Source organism: Sabethes cyaneus, chromosome 2 (genome assembly GCF_943734655.1).
Source record: "Sabethes cyaneus chromosome 2, idSabCyanKW18_F2, whole genome shotgun sequence".
NCBI classification, from domain to species: Eukaryota; Metazoa; Arthropoda; class Insecta; order Diptera; family Culicidae; genus Sabethes; species Sabethes cyaneus.
Genome location: NC_071354.1, coordinates 119,193,430 through 119,220,451, shown reverse-complemented (window position 1 = coordinate 119,220,451; position 27,022 = coordinate 119,193,430). Strand labels below are relative to the sequence as shown.

Here is a 27,022-nt window from a genome sequence, read left to right as displayed (position 1 = left end):
AAAATCTATAAACTAGACCTTTACTACGCAATGTATATGTTAAAGAATAATATTTGCTCTTACAACCTACTTTTACTTGCACTTACTCAAATTATTAACAACTTACTTATCCTTATTCAGCAATTTCATGAAAAAAGGATCTATCAAAATTTATAAGTGGTCATATTTTGTTCAAATTTTGTAAACGTATTCAATTTTCAAAAATTTTATGTAAACCAACGCACTACGCAACGTTAACCAATAGATGGATTATACTCCGCAGACGTGTCGGTTTCTATCTCAAATAGCAAGTAAGACCGTATAACAAAGGTTCCTTTCACCACTAGGTGGATTAAATCGGGTTTTTTTAGTTTCAATAGGGTAAATATTGTTCAAAATAGCGAAAAAACTACAAACCGACAAGTTTATTGAGCATGCTTTAGAACGTCTCGTAGAAAATGTTTAATTTGTGCTTTTTTGAAGCACAGGAAGGAATGAAGGAATAGATGAAGGTTAAGAAACTGGTTTCCATATTATATGCGCTGGAGGTCTCTCTTCCCTGGTGACGTGTATATCGGAGATAGAACAATACCATGTTTGGACTAATTATAGGTAATTTTATTATCTACAAATCTTTCTTACACCATTTCGACGAATTCAGAGGCTGAGAGACACTGGAGGTAAATTTAAACTATTTGGTCGCCCGAACAACGTACGAGTTTTGCTTATGTCACGGCAAAAAACTTTAAACATGATATTTTCAAGTTTTCACCGATAGAATATTTTGGGATTATGTTTTTCTGAAAGGGTATATCATATACTAAATCCCTGTGAAGAAACATTTTGGGTTCATTCTAGTCACATAATATTGGCATTCTTGGTATGCGTGTACCGTGCAAATGGGGCAAAAGGGTGAGCCTACCCGCCCACGCGTATGTAGATACTTCTTAAAGCATTCATGTCCCGACAGAAACTGGGTAAGAAAAAGTTTACCTCGCCATGTTCTCTACCGATCCAGGACGATATGTTCTGGTGTGGGATGTTCGGGTGACACATTGAAACGCTTGTGTTGCTTATCCGTTGACTGTTACGTCAAGAATGATATTCATGTTTATTGAACTGCTTCCAAACAGTTTTATTCGATGGAAAGTCTACACAGGATTTTTGTTACATAAATTGGGTTACTTATTTGCATAATACCATGGGCGGTGCCTATCGTGGATTGATTTTGGGTCGGTGTGTGTGTGTGTGGAGAAGGAAAGAGACAAAGCGGACTAAACTGACTACGCGTGACGTCGGCTTCGTTCTGTAATATATAGGTTAAAGTGGACTGTACTGAGTATCGTAAAGGAAAGAACAAAATAAGGCGTCAGATTGCGCGTTGCGCAATCCGCTTGGATTGCTTATGGTTATTTATGATGTGTGGACGATTGTGGGTTCTGGTAAGCGATGTTGCAATGGATTTATTTAGGTTGGCAGGTGGTTAGCCTTTCGGTGATGCCACCCGGCTTGGCTTGGTATTGCTCAAGACTTATGGTGCTGATTTGGGTTGTGTGGAATGATATAGGATGATCAAGGTTTTAGAAAAGGTTGTTATTTGAGTATGCCAGATGAGTGGATGGGATTTTAGTGGTCTGGGATTGTTTAGCTAACATCTGTGTAAAATCACATCACACTGGAGCAGCCTATGGGTCCACCTACCGTGATCGGTGGGATCCCATTCCGCCTGCCGACGCCTAATAGAGTCCAGCCAAACTCTGTCCCTAGCGCCCCTGACGTTCCTCTGCCTATGGCACTCGATGTCCTCACCTAGAAGTATGCATATGGGAATCATGGCTGCAATAACCCCAATCGCATCCAACGATATGGTACGGTAGCCGCACGCAACGCGCAATGTCAACAGCCTGAACACTTTGTTCAGACATGCCTGATTGCGCTTACTCTCCAAAGCCGGGGCCCATGCCGGTGCACCATACCGTAGCACCGACATGACAACGCTGGCCATCAAGCGTCTCTTACTGCTGCTAGGACCGTAGTCGTTCGGCATGATCTTGGACAGCGCAGTAACCGCCGTTGACGCTTTACCACAAGCATAATCCACATGGCTGGTGAAGTTCAGCCTGTTGTCTGCCATAGCACCCATGTACTTTACACTTCGTTTGGAGTCAATCACCTGTCCTCCAACGATTATTTTGGTCTCTAAGGCCGACTTGCGGTTACTGATCATCACCGCTTCTGTCTTGTGGTGGGCCAATCGTAGATTGACGCCCGCCATCCAACTCTATTATGCTTATGGCGTCCGAAACCAGCATTTCCACCTCCTCTAGAAACTTGCCTACCACTGTAAGGACGATATCATCGGCGAAGCCAGTGATCTCGACCCCAGTGGGTAGTTCGAGCCTCAGCACCCCTTCGTACATGGCATTCCAGAGCGTGGGGCCGAGAATCGAGCCCTGTGGAACATCCGCTGTTACTTTGTACTTCTACGCCCCATCCACCGTGTCGTACACTAGCGTCCAGTTCTCGAAGTAACTTTTAAGCAATCGGCATAGATGGTTCGGTACCCTCATCCTATGCAGCGCTAACGCGACTGCACCACAGCTAGCGCTGTTAAAGGCGTTTTTGACATCGATTGTGACTATGGCACAATACCTGTCGCCTCGTCTTTTCCGTATCATAGGCTTCTCGGCCCTCTCCACCACGGACTTTATGGCATCTACAGTGAACTTCCAAAAATTCTTGCCTCCGAAAACACCTACATGCCAAATTTGGTTCCATTTTCTTGATTAGTTCTCGAGTTATGAGGAAATTTGTATTTCGTTTGTATAGGAACCCCCCTCCTAAGGAGGGGAGGGATCCCAATTCATCATAGAAAATAAGTTTTGTCATTGGCCGTTACCAATGAGCCAAGGTAGACAAATTCATCTACTACCTCAAACTCATCGCCGTCGATCAATATATTACTGCCCAAGCGGTGTCGTTCGGCCTCGGTTCCGCTGACCAGCATGTACTTTGTTTTAGACGTATTTACCTTTAACTCAATCTTTTCTGCTTGGCGTTTTAGTCTGGTGTACTGTTCAGCCACCGCCACAGATGTTCTGCCGATAATATCCATGTCATCGGCAAAGCAGACTCCGCTTTTAATAAGTTCCGCTCCGATGCCATCTTTTCCAGCTTACTTATTGTTCTTTAGCTGCTTGATGGCCTCCTTAACTTCGCCTATCGTTGGGGCTAGCACCTCTTCCCCGTTTGTTGCACCGTCGAAATCGCTTTCCCTGCCGCCATGGTTCTCCACCTGGGTGTTCGTCGAAGTGCTGCTTCCACCTATCGGCCACCTCACCATCGCCCGTCAGTATACTGCCAGTCTTATCCCGACACATTTCGGCTCGCGTCACAAAGCCTTTGCGGGATCCGTTCAGTTTCTGGTATAACTTTCGCGTTTCCTGAGAACTATGCAGCCGCTTCAACTCTGCGTATTCCTGCTCTTCCAGGTAGCGCTTTTTCTCCCGAAAGATTTGGTTTCGCTGCATCTTCTTCTGTTTGTGTCTTTCCTCGTTCTGACGTGTGGCACTGCGCATTTTGGCCGCCCGCGCAGCGTTCCCCTCATCCATCACCCTTCTACATTCATCGTCAAACCAATCATTCCGCTGATTCCGGGCCACACGCCCGATGGAGCTCTCTGCTACACTACTGATAGCTGTTTTGATAGTGTTCCAACAGTCCTTGAGAGGGGCTTCGTCCAGCTCGTCCTCTTCCGATAGCGCAGCTTCGAGTGAATGCGCGTAGTTTGCGGCGACATCTGGCTGCTTCAGCCGCGCGAGATCTAACCGAGGCTGGCGTCGGTACCGAATGTTGTTCATAACGGAGAGTCTTGGGCGCATCTTAACCATCGCTAGGTAGTGGTCCGAGTCAACGTTAGCGCTTTGATAGTATCTGACGTCGATAATGTCTGAGAAGTGCCGACTGTCGATCAAAACGTGGTCGATCTGTGATTCTGTCTGATTTGGTGACCTCCAGGTGTACTTGTGATGGATTCTGTGCTGGAAAAAGGTACTACCTAGGGCCATATTCTTGGAGGCGGCAAAGTCGATAAGTCAGGCCCATTTGATTGGTCCGCTGGTGTGCACTGAACCTTCCAATTACCGGTATGTATTCCTCCTCCTGGCCGACCTGAGCATTGAAATCCCCGATGACGATCTTGATATCATGTGTTAGGCAGCGGTCGTATTCACTCTCCAACTGCGCGTAGAATTCATCCTTGTCATCGGTACTTCTGAGGTGAGGGCTGTGCACGTTAATTATGCTTATATTGAAGAATCGGCCCTTGATTCTCAACCGCTCATTCGAGGATTGAGTGGCCACCACCCAATCACCCGTTTCCGCATCTCGCCCATCGCTATGAAAGCTGTACCCAGCTCGTGTGTGTTGCCGCAGCTCTGGTAGATGGTATGTCCATCTCTGATGGTACATACCGTTGAGCTCTTCCAGCAAACCTCCTGCAACGCAACTACGTCGAACTTGCAGCTCTTCAATTCGTCGGAGAGCACTCGAGTGCTCCCTTGGAAGATGAGAGATCGGCAGTTCCACGTCCCGAGTTTTAATCCATACCCCTTTTTGTCGCGTGGGTCTATTCTGATTGTTCCAGTAGGAATTTATTTGTTCTTCGTTCCGTGCTTTAGTAGTTTTCGTGGTGACGGATTGCAAAGCCTGCTACGCCAATATGTATACACTGATATTTGAAATCTGTAAATATAAAACGCTACAGAGGGGTGCGGGTTGCTTCTGTTACTTGTCATTTGTATGGGCGCGAGGAAGAGATGCCAGTCTTCTCTATGGAATGTTTTTTTTGGTAGTAATCTTTATGCGTTCGACAAATTGTAATCGTAAATCAGTAATATACCACAATAGATCTAACTAATGGTCGCAGTGGTTCAGGCTCCTATAAAAACATCAGCAATGTTCACTTGAGTGAATCACTTTTTCCACCTTTGATCTGTATTGACGATGTTGATATTGTTCAGGGATTTGTGTGAGAAAAAAAGAGAAGGAAGTATTTTTGCCTTTGTCAACACTCACGCGTTGACAGTTGGGCATGAGATTTTCCGTAAGTGCGAGCAGCCTACGAAATCTCTTTTACTGCTGGCAAGGCCAATTATATAGAGTAAGGAGGGGTAAAAGTGCGATGCGGGTAAAAGTGCGATTCAATGATTTATCGGTGCAGATTCCGAGTAAATTTTCTACATTGGCATGGATGGGTGACTACTTTGACAGCTTGAATCTAACGTAAACTTTGGTTGCTTACGAGGCATAGTTGCTGAGTTATGTGCAAATGTTATTTTAGGGCGGTTTTGATGTAATTTTTCGTTATACGGCAAATACGATATTAACAGGAGGATATTACTTGTTGAAAATTTGTAGCAGCGTTTTACATCACTCAGATATCTGTTTTGAAAATACGGCGAAAATAATTTTCAAAATATATTTCGCTTTTCCGTAATTCTATCTAACCCCGTCAAGCGCCTAGCGGGGTAAAAGTTCAATTCACGAACGGGGCAAAAGTACGATTCATGGACGAGGTAAAAATGTATAGCTAATTATATACAGCTTTAGGCATTATATTACAGATACTAGAAATGAAAGATCTGCAGAAAAATGTGTGCTCTACAGATTGTCGTGAACCGAACTGCACCCGACGGTTCCTGCTGCCTGTCCGTAGCGACCGATGATAAACTGCCATCTGCTGTCGGCTGCAACTTGTCCTGCTGCCAAAATGTCCATCGCCAGTTGATTATCCATTTTTGTTTGATCCGTTGCTGTCAAAAGTATTCACAAGAATGAACTCTATATCTGGACGCATGTCTATTTATAAGCGTTTGACAAGGCTTATATTTCCCCCTCTCAATCGAGCACAGATTAGTGAAAGTGAAGCAAATGTACATCCAAGTCGGGAGAATTTTTCGCTTTTACATTCTCTCATTCTCTATTCTACGATGTATACGGTTGCTGCGAAAGATTATTTTCAATGTAGCCATGGGAATACAGAAGATTGTTTTTTTATATATATTTTGATCAATTGAGGTGAATAGGAAACTCTGTTCTTTTCCATATGTGTATTATTTTCTTATGTGTTTATTTTTGTTCTGCTACACGTCTGCTCTACATTTATTTATTTATTTATTTATTTATTTATTGATTAACTGATTGATAGGCTTCGCCCGTTATCATCATTAAAACTAATTAATTATCACATAAAATTTACATAAAACAATCTAAAACTACACTTAATTTGCTGCTTTGTCATTTGAACATTAACAATATCTCGATAATTATTAAATATGGACATCATTCTGTATACTGGTTCGTTTCTAGCATAGTTTTGGACTCTATTTGTCAGTTGAAAAGGCCTAACCCGCCTCAACGAAGAACGTCCATCGTACACGGTTATCTGACTCAATAGATATGGCGAGTTATACCTGCCGCTGAGTAGATCCTTTAAGAAAAGAGCATCTGTGGTACGTCGTCTGCTCTCTAAGCTTTCCGTTCCAATCAACATGCATAACGACTTGTAATCGGGCATCTCTCCAGACCATCCTAAATTCCGAAGGGCATAGCGTATGATTTTTTTCTGAATTCGTTCGACTCGTTTCTTATGAACTTCATAGCATGGTTGCCAAATTATGCTCGCGTATTCAATACCACTGCGTACTACGGAATTGTATAGAGTAATGATAGTATACGGGTCATTCAGATCTCCACTAACATTACCATTCTACCCCTACTCTAATCAAAAATAATATTAAAATGCATTTCGTTAAGTCTTTTTGGTTATAATATACGTTTTCTAGTTCTCTCATCTGGAACGCTAATATTGGGTTTAATATTGCTTTTCATTTTATCACAGGGTGTCGACTCAAATCCAAAAATAAAATTCCCTGACTTTCCCTGATTTTCCCTGATGCTTCAAATATTTTTCCCTGACCCTCAAAACTCGAATATCAAGCTTATTTGGGCGATTTCTGGCTTAAGTTTTTAACCCTTTAGCATGGCTTATGTGAGCTGCTGAAAACTAAAGCTAGATTTCTTCATGTTTTTAAGAACACATATCCAAGATTCTGAACCTATTTCTTACCAGCGTTTCGAAAACGCCCTCTTCTATCGAGTCTAGGGACAGTTATTTGGGGCGAACCAACCAACGGTTGAAAGCTCCATCAAATAGTACATAAATAAATAAATAGGGACAGTTATGTTTGAGGTATCAACTTGAATCCAAAGAAACAAAGATTGAGAAATAATCTAATCAACCTGTTTTTGCACAAAGCTTAGATGTTACATACAAAAAAATTACAGCCGTGTAAACATAACAAATCTTGCTAATTTTCAGTCTTTGCCGCTGGAAGGTGGACACATGTCTGCGAGTTTTCAGTTAAACTAAAAACAAAACTTTCCTGGAAGTTCCAGCTTGTTATCTTTGCTGCAAAAAGCATGGGGTTAAGGAGATGATTCCCCAAAGATTTTTGGTACAAAAATGTGCGTTTTGCTGGCTTCGAGGTACGGCAACCATATATACCACATTTCATCTTAATATCATATTATTAACAGTAGGGTAGTTTGCCAATTGTTGCTCACCACCCAATTGTTGCCCACTTCTCGGTTTTTGAATAATATCTGAGAATATCTATATTATCGCAGCACTCCAAACAATCAAAACACAAATATATTTCATTACCTTCAAATATGTGTAAACATGATTGTTAGCAAACAAATATTTGGAATAGTAAAATTACCTCATAAAATCCAACTCTTAGTAGAGCCAAAATACGTCGAATGCTTACAGTGTGAATTAAGAAATCACTCATCAAATTTAAGCTTGTAGATCTCAACAAAAAGCAAATTTACCCCATATTACTTCGTATGCCTTTCAAAATACCCACATTCATAATGTTTGATTAATTAAATAACTATATATTACTATTTTTGTGTTCTAATTAGGGCTGTCGGTATTGGGCGCTTTTGGTGAAAACCGGTATTTCGGTATTGGCATAGAAAATACCGGTAATACCGGTAAAATACCGGTATTGGCAGATTATTCGAAATCAATAGAAATGTCGATGTTTTTCAGTAAATCTTTTTATTTTGAAACTTTAGTTTCAGTATTGTTGCTTAGCAAAGTAGAATTCAAGCAGATATTATACTCTTAGCGATTTAATTCCCTTGCTAGAACGAATTTTTTTGCCAACACTTCCAACAATTGAAAAAACTTCCGGTTTCATCGATGTCTGGCGAATGGCGCATCAGGAATTTTCCTTTCATTTCTTCAAATTTATAGTAGGGAATCCCGCCTTTAATTATTTACGAAATATCTTGTATTGTAGCTTTCAGCATAATTAATGCCCCGGTCTCGTACAGCCTCTCAACAATTTTTTCTCCATCCTCAAACCTGAACTCCTGCATAACGTCATCCTCTTCATCATTATTCACAAATATTTTCTCTTCTCTGTTATCAATCCCACTATTCGAAGATAGTGAGATGCAGATTTCATCTCCTTGTTTAATCAATATATCACTCGAAAGACTTGAAAAATATTCCAAATTCTTTCCTGGCAGATCCTTTGATGTCAAGAATGCTCAAAAAGCGCAAAGATCCCCGTATTCTGATCAGAGCCCGGCATCATCGAAACAAATAAATGAATCTAACTGTTCCTTACCTTCGCTTCATACATGAAGCGACTTGTTTCATTTGTTGAACAGAACATTTCAAGCAAGCTTCAGCTAAGGCCACTGACTGTGTCAAATGACGGCGATTGACAGTCAAGCACGATTTGTCGATGTTGAGTAGATTAATCATAATATGCGTTAAATTGTAGGAAATGTTACTCAAAATCAATTCAATTGCATTCAAAGTCTAGGGCTGACCTTTTTCTGAATATTTGATAGAGAAATACAAATGAAACTTTAAAACCGGTCGTCATGATGAAATGAAAATCGTTTCAATGGCGCTGATTGAAGCCAGTTTTGATACGAAGCGGCACTGCTTCTGTTGAAACTGAAGCTTCATTATTTCATTGTTGAATAACAATATACTATTGTAAGTGACGTTTCTGGGCCCTGACCTTGTTTCCTAAATTCGTCATTTGAGAGTGTCGAATAATTTGGTGGTTTTTGAATACCAAGTTGTTTAAATAAATTGAAACACGACGTCTGGCTCATACAATGAAACATTTTTACAGCAAAGTTACTCTACTGTGCCTTAAACGGGTTCAAGAGCTATTTGAATTATTTGACCCAGAATTTCACTCTCTTCATTGTTAGTAGTCGAAGAATCTCGTCGGCATTAACATCAAGTTGTTTTTCTAAGAGTTTTATAATCTTTTATCAAATTTAGTTCTTATTCGAGTAAGGAGTTAGATAAAACAAATAAAATTAGAAAATACCGGAAATACCGGTTTTTTGCCTTTCCAAAACCGGTATTTCGGTATCCAAAAATTGGCCGGTATTACCGGTTTCGGTACTACCGGTACTACCGGTTAGACAGCCCTAGTTCTAATGCATAGTGGTTAATAATTGGAAAAAATTTAGGATTTTGTCCATTTCTTGTACACCATCCGTAAATGCCGCTAAGCTAGGCCCTACTGTGCCATTCTTACTTGATCCAACTCTTATTGAAAATTTGCCACTATTTGGATATCGGATTAAAACAATACCAATAGTTTTCGATTTCTCTGGAGACTAAATCAGCAAAAGCCTAATGATATTACCAGCGTGTAACAATTTTCGTGAATAGAATATAATGTTCGTATCCGTAATCTACAGTCGATTTATTTATTTATTTATTTCGTCAACCGATGTAGACTAGTATAATGCATATACAGTTTCTTATATAGAAGTCTTATAATTAGATGGTGATTAAAAAGTGTTCTTATTCCTTTGTTTCGTTATCTACGCGTTATGATTACGTATTGAATTAAAGTGATGTTTAAGTCTATGCCGAGACATTGTAAAGTCAATGGTTTCGCAGTATTGATTGTACGCTGCCATCATACGATTTAGTGGACCGAATTTTGCATAATTAGTACGATAATGGCTTATGGCAAATAAATTTCGATTACGAAGTTGCCGGGTAGGTGTATAAAAGTTCAGTTTTGATAAAAGTGTTGCTGAGTCAATACGGTGCGAAACGATATCGTTTACAAATGAGACCATTGCATAAATACGACGCTCTGTTAATGATTGTATATTTATAAGCATGCAGCGTGCTTCGTATGATGGAAGAGGAAATGCTGTCCAACCTAATTTACGAAGAGCATATAAGAGAAATTGTTTTTGTACTGATTCTATTCTTTCTTCGTGCGTTATTGAAAAAGGAGACCATACAATACTGCAGTATTCCAGTATTGACCTCACATAAGCAATATATAATGTTTTGATGGTGTATGGATCTGAAAAATTATAGCTAAAGCGTTTAATAAAACCTAGCATGTTCTTTGCTCTGTGTATTATTGTGTTATAATGGTCGATGAAAGTTAGTTTGGAGTCTAAGATCATTCCTAAATCCCTAACTTTTTCACATTTTTCTACTATTTGATTTCCTAATATGATTGATATTTCCGGTGTAATTCTTTTTCTGCTAAATGATATAAGGTTGCGCTTTTTTACATTAAGTTCTAATAAGCTTTTTTTACACCATATGTAGAATATGTGTATTTCGTTCTGGAATACATTGATGTCTCTTCATTTCTTATTTCCAAAAAGAGCTTCATATCGTCGGCATATATTAGCACTTTAAGTTCCTTGAGAATGAAGGAAATGTCGTTTACATACAAGATAAAAAGAAGAGGTCCCAAATGAGAGCCTTGAGGAACACCAGAAGTGACTTGAATTGGATTCGAGGTCTTTCCGTTAAATTTAATTATTTGTTGGCGATTAGTTAAATACGATTCAAGCCATTTCAGGAGCCCTGGCTCAATTCCAATTTTTTGCAATTTGAAAAGCAGCATTGGTATGTCAATGCGATCAAATGCCTTGCTAAAGTCCGCATAGAGTGCTTCTACATGGTTTCCATTATCCATTGCATTCAGTGAGTGGTCTATGAATTCCAGTAAACTTGTCGTAGTCGAACGTCCTTTGAAGAAACCGTGTTGCATTTCTGTAATTCTGTTTTTAATTTGAAGGAATAGTTTTTCATTGATAATAGCTTCGAAAAGTTTTGGAATGCAAGAGATAATGGCAATACCACGATAATTACGTACGTCAGATTTTCGGCCCGATTTAAAGATAGGCACCAGAAATGAGCTTTTCCATATTTTTGGAAAGATTCCGGATTTTAGTGATAAGTTAAAAAGCCAAAACAGAGGAGCAGTGAACTCTATTGCAAGATTTTTTATGAATACTGGAGGGATTCCGTCAGGCCCAGGACCTTTTGAGGCATCCACATTTTTCAAAGCCTGCAAAATATCCTGAGCCTGAAGTTGGTTAACGCCAATATCCATTGAAGAATCCGGAAAAAATGCAAAATAGTCGCGATCGCGATCTTCTTCAGAAAATGTTGTATAGATTTTGTTCGGTGGTTCGTGGACTGTAGCCAAAGTTTTGTACCCAATTTCGGAAATATCACAAGGAAATATCACTTTTAACTACTAAAACACTTTATTTCACTTTACTATACATTTTGCTTTCTTAACCACTAAATTATTACGCGATTTTACTATACATTTTGCTTTCTTAACCACTAAATTATTACGCGATTTTACTTAACGAGTCAAATAATACTTAATCCTGGGTAGGCAATTAAAACTTGAATGATTCTTACGGTAGGCTGCTTCTCCTTTTATACTTAAACGTTGAATGTGGAAAATTCCATCCGCATCGCGTGATCGATCACTCGCACCAATCAGATCATTTTCTCTTTTCTACGATCGACGATAGAAATCGATACCTACTCTTTGTCGTTGCGCGATAACACCAGTTTGGTCGACGGATTCGTTTTCGATCACAGCAATCGGGGTTGACCAAAATTCTACGTTACATTTTCGAGCTGTCAGCGTGAACATCCTCCGCCGGGAAACCCTTAGTGGTTTCATTTTCCAATATCGGAATCGGTGCTAACTTGTGAATCGGCCGTTTAATAACTCCTCCTTTGGTGCGTACATCTGCGACACGTACAAGATTATCAGCTCCAAGGTAGGTTTTTTCAATTTTTCCAATTCTCCAGCATTGTGGCGGCAGGTTGTCTTCCTTAACAAGTACCACCATTCCAGGACGTGCATTTGGACTCTTGCGCGTCCACTTGGCTCTGGTTTGCAGCTCTTGAAGGTACCCACGAGACCAGCGCTTCCAAAAACTCTCCCGTAACAATTGAACATATTGCCAACGGGACAGTCGGTTGATTGGAATTTCTTCATATGAAGGCTCCGGGATGGCGGTCAGAGGGCCATCTGCTATAAAGTGACCTGGAGTTAATGGCTCGGGATCTGCAGGATCTTCAGATAGAACATAAAGCGGACGGGAATTCAGTTGGGCTTCAACCTGGCAAAGCAACGTCGTGAACTCCATCATATTCAGCAAGGCAGACTGGAACCCTTTCTTCAAGATGGACTTAGTAGACTTAACTCCAGCTTCCCAAAGTCCTCCCATATGTGGAGCATTGGGAGGGATCATCTTCCATTGGATCTCATGTTGTTGGCAAAATTCAAAAAGCTTCTTCTCAGTGAGCTGCTGACGAAACAAATTGTAAATCATATGCAACTCATGTTTGGCACCGACAAAATTCGTTCCATTGTCGGATAGTATTTGTTCTGGAATACCACGCCGGGATACAAATCTTTGTAGAGCAGCAATAAATGCATCAGTTGACAAATTTTCCACCGGCTCCAGGTGAATTCCCTTGGTAACCAAACAAACAAATATACTTATATATCCTTTTACAGGTGCCGCCTTTCTCCCAGTTTGCCTTAACAAGAAAGGACCAGCAAAATCTACTCCTACTTTCTGGAATGTTGGCGCTCGTTTACAACGACTTGGAGGTAAATCACCCATTAGTTGCTCGGAAACAACAGGACTGAACTTGAAACAGTGCACGCAGCTGCGTGTGACCTTGCGTATCATGGATCGGGATTGAATAATCCAAAACTGCCTTCTGATGCTAGCTAGAAGAGCGGTAGGTCCAATGTGCATATTCTCACGGTGATAACAAACGACGATCATTTCGACGATCCGATTACTTCTTGGCAATATCCATTGGTGTTTGGCTGTAAACGGTAGGCTTGAGTGACGTAACCGTCCCCCGACTCGCAGCAATCCATCATCTAGGAAAGGACTCAAATTCTTCAAATTCTTAGGCATTTCACCGGCTTGGATACATGTAATTACCTCGGCAAACTCGCTGTACTGTACCACTCGTACGATGACCTTAATTGACTCTCGTAACTCCTCAATAGTTGGAAACTTGGTAAAGACACGTTGACTACTTATATTTTTCTGACAGTTCCTTATAAAACGAAGGACGTACGAGAGAACTCGTTGCAGCTTTCGAAAACAGCTGAATTTCTCGAATACAGGCAGCGGAATAATTCGTTGTACCGTTGCACTCACCATGACTACTTTAAGTTCAGGAACATGTTCATCGGCAAGCGGAGCTGGGACATCAACATGGTAATCATTTCTTCTAAGGAACGTAGGACCACTCCACCAGGCATCACAGACGGCTAACCGTTTCGCGGATTGTCCTCGTGACACTAGATCAGCAGGATTATCATTGGTTTGCACATATTGCCAAACAAAGTGCTTGCTCAAGGAATCAATAATACAAACGCGGTTCCTTACGTACACCTGTAGCTGCTCAGGGCTTCTTCTCAACCAAGCGAGTACGATCTGGCTATCGGACCAAAGCACGATTTGAGTGAAAGACATATTCAAAGTATCTAAAACATTTCTTACTAGGCGGCTTAACAACACAGCAGCAAGCAACTCTTTGCGTGGAATCGTGGATGCTCCTTTAGGCACAATCTTAGACTTAGCCGTTAACAATTTCATGGTAGCTGATTGATTGGGAAGGATGGATCGAATGTAAACACACGCTCCATACGCATGTTGAGAAGCATCGGCAAATCCATGAATTTCGTATGCAATGGCCCCTTTATCTATAACCTGTCGTGGAATCAGCAACGTACTGACTTCACTGATGCACTCGAGGAAGTATTTCCAATCCTTTTCTAATTCAGCCGGTATACATTCATCCCAATCCAAATTATAATTCCACAGCTCACGCATAAGTAATTTCCCCACGAGAACTACTGGAGCAACTAAACCCAAAGGATCAAACATGCTCGCAACGAGTGATAGGACCTGACGCTTCGTTGGCTTGTTACAGTGGTCGTCAGGTGAATGTGACACGAAAAGCAGCTTATCAGAAGTCGGATCCCATAGTAGGCCTAATGTTTTTATGACGTCGTTTGCCCCAAGACCTTCAATGCTAACGAAAGTTTCTCGATCAGATTCTTGAACTGCATCCAATAATGTGGGACAATTCGATGACCACTTATGCAAATGGAACCCGCCGACTTGTAGGAGCTGGATTAATTGTGATTGTGCTTCCAGTGCTTCAGCTAGTTCATCGAACCCGAACAAGGCGTTATCAACGTAAAAACTTTCCTTTACTATCTTGGCTGCCAGTGGATATTTCTTCTCTTCATCGATAGCAAGTTGTAATAAAACTCTAGTTGCAAGGAAAGGCGCCGAAGCTGTGCCGTAGGTTACGGTCGTTAATTCAAGGACACGAAGCGGAAGGGAAGGATCTTTTCTCCAAAACACTCTTTGCAATGGAGAATGGCAACTATCGACGACTATTTGTCGATACATTTTGGCTATATCGGCACATAATACATAATGGTGGATACGGAAACGCAAAACAATAGACAGCAGACTCTCTTGGTTCAACGCACCTACCTTTAGAACATCATTGAGGGAACGGCCGTCAACCTTAGCCGAGGCATCAAAGACGACACGGCATTTAGTTGTGGTGCTTGATGGGCGCAGAACTGCATGATGTGGTAAATACCATTTACGAACGGTATCATCATCCTTACTCTCATCTACTTCCTTACAGTGACCTAATTGCTCATATTCGGTCATGAAATCATCATATTGTTCTTTTACATCTGGTTGCTGCGATAGCCGTTTCTCCATGGACAAAAATCTTCGTAATGCTAACGCACGCGAATCGCTTAAATTAGCGACGGACTCTTTGAGGGGTAGCTGTACGATGTACCTACCGGTACCATCACGACGGTGAGTTTTACAGAAATGCTCCTCGCATTCTGTTTCCTCAGTGGATATGATCGAATCTCCTGGCAGTTCTTCTATGCTCCAAAATCGCTGAATGGATTGCTCAAGAGTTAGTGAGTGCGAATAGATAACCGGTGACTGATTGCTATTGCAAACACCACCCACCACCCAACCTAATCGGGTCTCTTTCAATATTGGTAAATCATCACTTAGTTGGAACTCTCCGGGCAAAAGCAATCGCAAAAATAATTGATTACCAATGAGCATGTCTATCTTACCAGTCTGATGGAATTCCGGATCCGCAAGTTGTACTTCAGATGGAATATTCCAGGAAGCGATGTTGAAAGCGGTGGTTGGTAAATCTGCTGTGATCTTCTCTGCGACCAAACAGCTTATATTAGCGTGGAAGTTGGAATATCTGGAACGGATTTGGACAACACTACCCAGTGAGGCATGGCTTCTAGTGCAATTTACTCCGGCAACAGTAACATTGGACGGAAACTTGTTTAACTTTAGTGCGTCTACCATTGTATTAGAGATTAGGTTAGCCTGGGATCCACTATCTAATAAAACTCTGCAGGGGTGGGTTCTATTATTTGCATCGATGACATCAACCACGGCTGTAAGAAGCAGCACTTGTGCCGCAGCCGGAACCTCATCGCAACAGCTGGCGGTGGTGACCTGCGTTTCTTCCGACGATTTAGTTTCTTTATTCCGTATGTTAGTGGTTTGTGCCATGGACTTTGGCTCTTCTGCGGAAACTCTTGGTTTGTCTTCAATGTGGAGTAAAGTGTGGTGTCGCCGTTTGCACTTTGAGCAACTTTTGTCCGACGGACAATCTTGGCTACGGTGTCCCTTCCGTAGGCAGTTGAAACATATACCACTTTCTCGAACTTTACTTAATCTTTGTTGGATTGTAAGTGACTTAAACTCTGTACAAGCAAAATTTTGATGATTCTTACCACAAAACTCACACCTATACTCGGTACTGGGAGGCGTTACTACTGCGACCATCCTTTGGGTAGGCTTGATTGCATGATTTGTTGGTTTAGATTGTTTAGGGTTTGAGGAATCACATCTTTCCAAAACAAAACATTGGTCTTTCAGATACTCAATCATCGTCTGGTAATTGGGCAGTTCGCCACGCTTGATAGTGGCTTCCCAGTTTCGGCGTGTTTCCTTATCTAAAGCGGTGGCAAGGAGGTGGACAACAATAAGATCGGATACTCCGATGAATTCTTGCTCTAAAAACTTGAGCGCTTCAATGTGCTTGGTACATTCGTCCAGTAATGCTCTTAGCTCGGTATGATTTTCTTTAAACATTTTCTTTAAATTAAGTAGCCCATGTATGTGGGTGTCAATGGTATGCCGCTTATTTTCATATCTTTCCTCTAGGATTTTCCATGCATGAGTATAGTTTCCTTCATTGATCGTTTTAGCGTCTATCAACCCTGCAGCATTTCCCATCAAGGCTTTATCTAAGTGGTATAATTTAACAGCAGGAGGATCTGGTGACTTATCAACCAGATCTTTAAACATTGCTTTAAATTTAGGCCAGCTCTCATAGCGGCCATCGAACGTGGGAATGGGCATGCGGAGAGGTTGATGAATAACGACAGGGGCTTGAGGGTGAGCTAAAGCATTTTGCATACTGGCGTTGGCTGCTGCCAGTTGAACAACATTGTACCTGGACAGTTGCTCTTCGAGCATTATAGTCACTTCATCTTTGAGCTCATCAAATTGTATAAAATTATCGTCATGTAGCTGACAGTCGTCAGCGGAAATCAAAGCAAGGATTTTTTCATGCACCGCTTCGTACTCCTTCTGAGCAGTCTCAACCTTTTTCAGGTAAACACGAATTTGGGCTTCGCTTAGCGGGCGAACTTCGTCTTCGTTATGGAGGATATTGAAAATTCTGGTTACCTTACCTTTGGCCAAACCACGGCGATGTACCAGCACGTCAAGCTGCTCCATTCTTGTAATCCTTTCCTGCAGCTTTTGTTTCTTCTTCGTTTTCTTACTCACGGGGGTTGTTTGGTCGGAATTTTCTGGTTGCAGTTTCACTTCTAAGGCACTCGTTTCACTATCGGATTCTTTTAGCATCGTTGGAGGAACATTACAACAATTCAAGCCTTATGCTCGACCCAAGTACGGAAAACAGCCAAGTCTATAATCACTGTACTTGGGGGGAAAACGTCCTCACTAACCGGCACTTGTTCCGCAACGTGCTAAAACTTCCAAAATGGCGGCTTATCCGCAGAGGAATCTTCTGGAATTCACTTCAACACTTTTTCAAGATGGCGTCTTCACATGTTCGCCACAGGCTCTGCCAATATGGCGACGGTTTTTTCACACTTAGTGTTTTTCGATTTTGAGGGTTCCACATAAATCCCTGCCGAAGCTTCCTAATTCGGCCGTATATTCCCGAAATTTCACTACACGTCACATAATCCGGTTCGAAGGACCAAAAAATGTTCGGTGGTTCGTGGACTGTAGCCAAAGTTTTGTACCCAATTTCGGAAATATCACAAGGAAATATCACTTTTAACTACTAAAACACTTTATTTCACTTTACTATACATTTTGCTTTCTTAACCACTAAATTATTACGCGATTTTACTTAACGAGTCAAATAATACTTAATCCTGGGTAGGCAATTAAAACTTGAATGATTCTTACGGTAGGCTGCTTCTCCTTTTATACTTAAACGTTGAATGTGGAAAATTCCATCCGCATCGCGTGATCGATCACTCGCACCAATCAGATCATTTTCTCTTTTCTACGATCGACGATAGAAATCGATACCTACTCTTTGTCGTTGCGCGATAACACCAGTTTGGTCGACGGATTCGTTTTCGATCACAGCAATCGGGGTTGACCAACTTTCTACGTTACATTTTCGAGCTGTCAGCGTGAACAGATTTCTTGAAAAAATTTTGCAAAAAGCTTACAAATATTTTCCGGGCTATCCCCAACATTTTCATCAAGATGCATTATGGATGGAAAATTGTCAGATTTTAGTTTAGTTTTCACGTAATTAAAGAAGTTTTTAGGACTGGACTTTATTTCAAGTTCAATTTTTGAATTGTACTCTTCAAACGCATTGCTGATTGCAAAATTTAGCTGGTTGCATACGTCCAAATATCTTGCTAAATTTTCAGTACTGGCATGTTTTTTATAATTTTTATGGGCCTTTTGTTTGCGATTTTTCAAGTTCTTAATCTTACTGTTATACCAGACTGGACTTTTTGTATTTTTGTGACGTCTTCTTTTCTTTAACGGTATGTTCTGTATCATTACTTCTAATGAAATTTTATAGAATGTGTCTACAGCAACTTCGACATTTTCTTCATTCTTGAGAAAAAGTTGCCAATTAACACAGTTTAATCTACGTCTAATGTTTTCATAGTTTACCTTTTCGTATTCAAAAACTTCTTCGAACTGGCAATCGTTGGGTCTATGGTATTTGTGTATAAATAAAGAATATTCAATTGCTGTGTGAAACGCCTCATTTTTCCAGAGTGGATTTAATGATTCAGTCACACAGAAGTCTTCATAAATGTTCGTAAGCAAAAAATCTAGATAGCAATTTTGTTGGTTTTTAATATGGTTAATTTGGTTCAGCCCCAAATTGGCAGTTTTGTCGAAAATAAACTGCAGTGTTTCATTCTCCCCAACGATTGGGAGTAAGATGCATTCATTTTCAGAGTCTGGAATGAAGTCAGCATGGCGTTGATTGAAGTCTCCATAAATGTGAACTTTAACCTCGGGAGGCAGTTGTGATAGAATGTGTTTGGCAATTTGGAAAAATGCTTCGTAAGTTGTTTTATGAGCTTGGTCTGGAGGGAAATACACCGAGGCGAATACATGTGTTTCTCGTGCTAAATGTGATTTTACCCAGACATGCTCGAATTCTTTAAATTTTGTTGTCGTTATAATTTCGGAATTGAAATTAGACGACAAAGCTATGAGGACTCCGCCACCCGACTTCTTTTGAGACTCAAGAAAATTTCTGTCGTCTCTGAATACGTTAAAGGCACTTCCAAAAATTTCTTCGCTTTTTACGCTTTCATTCCAGCTTAACGGAACGGAATTAACGGAACAATGTGTGCAGAAGTTTATTATGAGAAATTCTTGAGAAATGAACATAATAACGAAAAACCCGAATTAATCCACCTAGCGGCGTGACCTAGCCTTTCTACTGTCACAATAATCATCATTTAATTTCTCAGGAACATCTATGTATAATTAACTTGACTATATTTTTAAATATCCGTTCCGTATTCCTCAAAATCCTTATTTGCCAGTAAAATTCACAACGTATTGCGTAGAATAATTAAATTTTCTTTCCTTGTGTGCGTAGATACTTGTAACACCTTATTTAGTTTTATAATCGGTCGGCCTAAACTTTCGGGCTTCAGAGCCACATAGGAAACTTGTTTTGAATTGACAATATGAAATATGTGTTCAGAACAGATTTGTTGCTAATTAATTAATACCATGTGTTCAAAAGTTAGCATCTTTGAAAAACAAGAGTTCAGAAAAATTATTATTATACTTCGCCTTTGAAGACAAAGAATATCGACAACAAAATGATTAATCTCAAAATTTTACTATTAGTTTGCTTGGCTTCAATTTTGCAATATATCTGAATTAGAAAAAATAACTGAATAGAGCATTAGATATGAAAAAGAGAAATTGAACTTTTTCTTAGCTGGCGCTCCTTCAGATAATTATTTTTGCATGAAAATCAAAACTTATGCTTTTTTTGAATGTACTTTCATGAAAAGATAGTCATTAGCTTGATCGCATCGTTTTTACAATGTTGGAGGGTTAGGAAAACAAGAGGGTTGCAAAAGCTGCGCCTTAAACATGCTTGAGAATGGGAAATATGATCGATATGATTTTCAGTGTTTGTCATTTTTGATTTATTTGTTGAAACATGATACATGACATAAGACATCTGTCCTTTAAAATGTCATTAACGAAAACAAATCTTACAAAATTACTACCGTGCAACGTTTACTTCCTATTTTTCATATAACATTTCTAAGCTCTATCTATTGATTGAAAAGAGATCTATTGATGCGCAAAATTTGTTTGAAATTTGTATAAATTTATTTGGAAAAATCAACTCATTTTTAATCCTATACACCACTATACCTTCATGCTTAAATTAACTGCTTTTCTTCGCTGTTTGCTTTTCGTGTACAATTGTGAGTAACAGCAAGTGAACAAAATGACAATTGAAATCTGAAATCAAAGAAAAGAAAAAGCTTTTCGATTGAATCCCATTATTTAATATTTATTTGCAACAGATACGTAGTTCGCCTACGACGTGCAGGCTTCAACAGCGTCTTATTTCAAAGCGTATACGTATCTGTTGCGAATAAATATTAAATAGTGGGATTTAGTCGGTAAAAGTTTTTTCTTTTCTTTAATTTCAAATTTCGTATTCCACTAAGAGGCTTCAAAAATTTCTGACAATTGATTCAGAAAAGTTAGAAACATATTTTCTTGAATTTCAATGCAAATTTAAAAATTGTAAATTGTCATCCCAAGTAACAATTTGAGTTTTATTACACTCTTATGATGACATTCAAGACCAAAATTGATCATGAAAACCACCAGAAGAGTACAATCAAACTCACATTGTTGCTTGGGATCACATACACACACATACATACATACATACATACATACATACATATATACATACATACATACATACATACATACATACATACATACATACATACATACATACATACATACATACATACATACATACATACATACATACATACATACATACATACATTACATACATACATACATACATACATACATACATACATACATACATACATACATGCATACATACATACATACATACATACATACATACATACATACATACATACATACATACATACATACATACATACATACATACATACATACATACATACATACATACATACATACATACATACATACATACATACATACATACATACATACATACATACATACACACATACATCACACACATTGAATACAATCAACATTTGTTTTGAATTCACACGTTTTAACGGTTTAATATACGGTGCTTAAGTGTTAAAGTTTAAATAACTTTTGAATGAACTGTCCGATTTTAAATAACTCGGTTTCGTTTGATAGATCTCAGTAGTAATTTTCAAATAATAATAAAATGTGTGATGTTTTTCATTGAATTAATGTTTATATGTTACAAAAATATGTTTTAAATACAATTTTTTCACATTTCTTTATGTAACTTTCAAACTACAAGCCCAATCGTCATGAAATTTGGAAGTTAAGGGTTTGCAAGGCTCCTCTTTCATATGCAATCAATTTTGTTCAAATCGGTTAAGGGACCTATGAGATAATGAAGTCCCGTATTTTTCATATTTTTATACATAACTTTTGAACTAAAAGTCCGATCAGTATGAAATTCAATAGCGACCAATGGGACACCTAGACCTTTCATTTGACACTAAGAACATTAACATCGGTCCAGCCATCTCCGAGAAAAGTGAGTGAGATTAAAAGCGTCACATACACACACACACACACACATACACACACACACACACACATACATACACACACACAGAAAATGCTCAGTTTTCGAAACTGAGTCGAATGGTATATGACATTCGGCCCGCAGGACCTTCTTTCCATTTCCGGTTTTCCAAGTGATTTCTATACCTTTATACTATATATTTATATAGTAGAAAGGCAAAACAATGCTTCAGCTTCTATTAAACAGAGAAAAAAGTTATGTTGTGGCTAAAAGAACTTAAAAGTCGAGGTTTTTCTTATACGCTCGAATGTAAAAAATCGAAAAACTTTGCATTTGAAAAAACCAAATCCCAGCCAAAAACGTATACCGCATTTAAATTTGAAAAAGGAAAGATACCGGAAAACCAAATTATATTAATTAATTTGAATTAATACATATATTATTTCAATGCAATAATTTTTACCTGTTCTTGTAAACCATTGTTCGGTGAAGATTGAATTACGTTCAAATACGTGACAAAATGGTAACGGTACGGTACTTATAATTGGTAAATCTGTTTTTAAGGAGTTCTTCATGTGTCAGTTTTCTGCACTTGTTATTTCTCCTAATTCCATATTCTCTTTGCCGTGCAACAATTGGATTGAAGGTGTACAATATTAGGCAAAGGACAATGATCAAGTGGGCAACAATTGGGTCTGTATGCTGTTGAATGAAACCTCAAATTGCATAATATGTGCAATATTCCAGGCTATGAAAACATACCAAATGTTTTAGTGAAAGGTCATTTTGTTTATAGAGCAAATTTCGATTTTAGTAATGAAATAGTTTCCCCGAGAGATGAGATAAACTGAACGTTCCTGCCTTAGGTGTGCAACAATTGGCAAATTACCCTATTATTATTGATATCATAAATGCGGAAGGCTGGATGACGGAGTGGATTGCCAACCTGAATCCTTAAGGTCTGAAGCAAATATGGCACTTCTCAATTCAAAACAATCAAATCATCACGTGGGTTAAAGTTGGTACAGCGAAATTGATTATTACATGGAGGATCCTAATGCTGGAAGGCGACTCTTATAACCCCGGAATGCGCACAAGTGCCTCTGCTTGGGGGTCCGCCCAATCCCTTTTGGCCCTTCTGTAACAACATTAGTGTGAAATTCATTTGATAATCAAATTTGGATCTACTGTAATTCTACCCACATACATTGGCAAGTCCTTGAAATGATGGTGGCTTTCCCCTACTACTACTATATGTTGATCAATTGAGGTAAATAGGAAACTCTGTTCTTTTCCATATGTGTATTATTTTCTTATGTGTATATTTTTGTTCTGCTACACGTCTGCTCTACACAGATGTTGGCCGAAGAAAAACAATGTGTTTCCGCTGATGAAACATAAAACAAAGGTTTGGAAAAGTTTCGATCTAACGGAGGCTGCAATACACCAGCGCAAAATAGAAAAGGTGCAAATTGAGAATATTCCTTACCAAAACATAACGCAGATTAAAGATAATATGGTTTTGTTAGCTACTGCTGGGCTAATTTCATGGATTCTAGCTTCGAACTTTTGCCCCGCTGGTGGGGTAAAAGTGCGAATTTGCTTGCACTTGATCAGAAGAAAGAAGAATTTAATTTGCAAAACACTATTACCGCAGATGATTTATAGTTGAATGTGAAGACATTGAGTTACTGCATCATTATAAAATATATTATGTTGTTGTCCTTCTTTATATCTCACGAAAATTGATGACAACTTCAAACATCGCACTTACGCCCCGCCCTACTCTAATCATAGAGCATTTTTCGTGACTTGCTGCTATTGATATTGCCCTTTTTCCTCTGCTAGTACTTGGCATAACACAGTTGACACATTCCAAGCGCATCTATCCCATGAGAGCAAATTTTGAAAGTAGTAATATTTAATAATTTGTTTATTTGTTTATTTGTTTGAAAAAAATATCATCTAACAAAGTGGTTGTCTTAATGATAAAAACGAACAATACACAAACACAAAGAGCACAGCTATCTACGAAGCCGTGACTTAAACGCTGAAGTGGTAGTGTTGAAATCAAATAAGTCAGCAACTTGAAACTTGCCGACATATATCGGATAGGATCATGTTGTCCGTACGATGCACTTCGATGGGGTAAAAACAAAAGATTCCTGGGCCTCAACGGTCTTTCCGGTGCGTACAGGTTTAGCTGCTGCAGAATACTCGGCGCATCAATTTCGCCGGACAGAACTTTTGCCACAAACACAGCTTGCGCTTCGAATCGCCTACGTTCCAGAGTCTGTATTCCAAGAAGCTGACAGCGCTCGGTGTATGCTGGTAGCTGGAATCGATTACGCCATGGGAGGAAACGTAGAGCATATCGCACAAATTTCCGCTGCACGGCTTCTATTCTCGAAATCCAATTAGCATTGAAAGGACACCAAACAACCGAGTTGGTCTCAAGAAGAGATCGCACAAGGCAACAATAAAGCGATCGAAGGCACACGGGATCCCGAAATTCCTCAGCTATCTTAAACATAAATCCAAGCTGCCGATTCGCCTTAGCGATTATTTCATTGTAGTGTGGGCCAAATGTAAGCGGGGTATCCAAGGTTACACCCAAATCACGAACCAGGTTTACTCTAGCAACTGCCTGACAACACATTGTGTAATTAAATATCACTGGGCTGGATTTCCGGTGAAATGAAATAACACAGCACTTCTCGATACTAACAGTAAGTAGATTTCTGGAACACCACTGCATGAAAATGTCTACTAAACTCTGGAGTTCTAGACAGTCTGCGGTACTCCTGACGATCCTAAACAGTTTGATATCATCTGCAAATAGCAAGTGGTAATCGTCTGGAAGCAAGGCCGATATATCGTTAATAAACAGCATGAAGAGCAGCGGTCCTAGATTGCTGCCCTGCGGAATGCCGGAAAGATTCGTAAAACATTCAGATTGTTGATTACCAATCCTCACACATAGCATTCGATTTAACAGGTAGGATCGAAACCATCGCACAAGCGCAGAATTAACTCCAAGTTTCTCCAATTTGGCCAGTAATATGCTATGGTCAACTCTATCGAAAGCAGCTTTCAAATCCGTATAAACCGCATCAATCTGGGCACCTAGGCTCATGGTTTGTAAGCATGTTGCAGTAAATTGTATAAGATTTGTAGTAGTCGAGCGTTTGGGATAGAATCCATGTTGGCCTAGTGAGACGTAGTGTTTACAGCTTGTAAATAGGGCATTGTGTATGATTATTTCAAACACTTTAGAACATGCGCAAAGAGATGTTATACCTCTATAAATTTTTACATCTCTTTTGTCACCCTTTTTATGCACAGGGAACATTACTGAAAGTTTCCATAAATTAGGGAACAGACATTGTTGAAGCGACAAGTTAAATAGCAGGCACAACGGGCGTTTAAAACTATCGACACATTTTTTCAAAACGCATGCTGGGATTCCATCAGGACCAGCGGTAAATGAACATTTCAGTTCGTTAATGGCAGCTTCGACGTGACTTTCGGTGATTGCTGACATATTGAAGTCCAAGACGTCTCTAGGAATGTTACATAATGCCGCATTAATTTGGGCAGTTGTAGCAGCGGAGTCATGGAAATTATGTTGAAAGTGTTGGGCAAACAGGGTACATTTTTCTGTCATGCTGCCACGTCTATCGCCCAAAAACATATCCTTAGGCAATCCTTCCTCCTTCCTTTTACTGTTGACGAATGACCAGAATATCCTCGGATTTAATCTCATATTGTGCTGCATTCGATTGGTATATCGCTTATATAAATAACGATTATATTTCCGATATAAACTACTCGCATGATTGAATTTCTGCTTCATTAAAGTATTACGTAGTCTGCAGTATTTGCGAAGTGCCAGGGACCGTTGTCGCTTAAGTTGTCGTAAACGAGAATTCGACCATGGTGGTTTACATGACTGTCGACGGGGAGGAGTGCAATGAGTGAGTGTATCGTTAACAATATCGTTGAAGTAGGCAATAGCATCGTCAAGAGGATTAGATTCTAAAAATCGCCAGTCGGTTTGAGAGATAGCGTTGCTCAGAGCTTCGAAATCGGTTTTGCTAAAGTCTAAACACATCTGAACTGGTGCTTCTTCGAATTGAACGGGTAAAGTTTGGTGCACCGTTATCTCCAGCGCTGGGTGATTCGGGTCGAGAGGAACCAGTGGCTCAGTAGCTTCTAACAGCTTGCATAGGGTCTCGTTATTTGTCAGGATCAAATCAAGAAGGCGATCGTTGTTATTTATCACGTGGTTAATTTGAGATAAATTGTACAAATTGAAGCCATCCAACAAGTCGGAACTAGCAGCAGTGACAGACAAATTGAGATAATCAATGGAAGGGGCATTGTTGTTCGGGCGAGTCCACCGCAGTCCAGGTTGGTTGTAATCGCCAAGTAGCAACGACAAATCATTCGGCTGTAAGCGAGACATGATAGAGCCGATGGAATTCACATGGTCATCAATAGCATTGGCGTCAGTTCGACGATATGGAGGTAGATACATTACACCAACACTGACTTTGCGAGTTGGCGTGGTTATAATCACCCACAGCTGTTCGATTGTGTCACTGACAGGTGTCGGATCAACGTAGCTAGTTAACCGACTAGAGACAGCAATCAAAACTCCTCCACCGCGTGTCTTGGTACTGTTAATGCGACTGCGATCACACCGATAAACATTATAGGCGTTACCGAATAGTTGCGCAGAGTGAATCTGAGCATCCAGCCACGTCTCCGTTAGTACAATCACATCGTAGTCGCGTTCGGTGGCTGCTAAGAAGAAGTCATCGATTTTGGTCCTAAGCCCGCGGACATTTTGGTAGAATATCCGAAATTCAGGAACATTACTGTCGAGTTGGTGATGGTCAGTTGCTAAATGCCTGCAAGGCATTGCTAAATGCCTCCGCACTCATACACAGGACCGGGACGGCTGATGAGCGCTGGCTGCAGTGGCACGACTGTGATGAGCGGATTAGGGGCTTCCAAATTGCTTGATTCAGTGCGTCCCGGGTACGATCCAGTTGGTACGTAGTTCGTGTGATCAACAACGGTATGCGATGAATCCGCAGCCGCAATTAATTTATTGGTGTCAAGTAAGGAGTGGTTGAGGACTGTGGTGGGACGGACTCTGCGGTTCGTGGAAATTTTGATGCTTTTGGACCCCAAAAATCCTTCGAGCTA

General features: G+C 39.9%; 2 protein-coding genes across 2 annotated transcripts; both read right to left on the bottom strand.

Moving 5' to 3' along the window:
* Positions 1-11,997: 11,997 nt before the first annotated feature.
* Positions 11,998-17,361, bottom strand: LOC128735933 (uncharacterized). The gene has a single exon (XM_053830415.1). The coding sequence runs from the start codon at positions 17,359-17,361 to the stop codon at positions 11,998-12,000; it is 5,364 nt and encodes a 1,787-aa protein (XP_053686390.1).
* Positions 17,362-24,004: 6,643 nt separating this feature from the next.
* Positions 24,005-26,732, bottom strand: LOC128735932 (uncharacterized). The gene is made up of 3 exons (XM_053830414.1): positions 25,266-26,732; positions 24,534-24,725; positions 24,005-24,205 (listed from the first exon to the last, which is right to left on the bottom strand). Exons 1-3 carry the CDS (start codon positions 26,730-26,732, stop codon positions 24,005-24,007), a joined length of 1,860 nt encoding a protein of 619 aa, XP_053686389.1.
* Between the last annotated feature and the right edge of the window lie 290 nt (positions 26,733-27,022).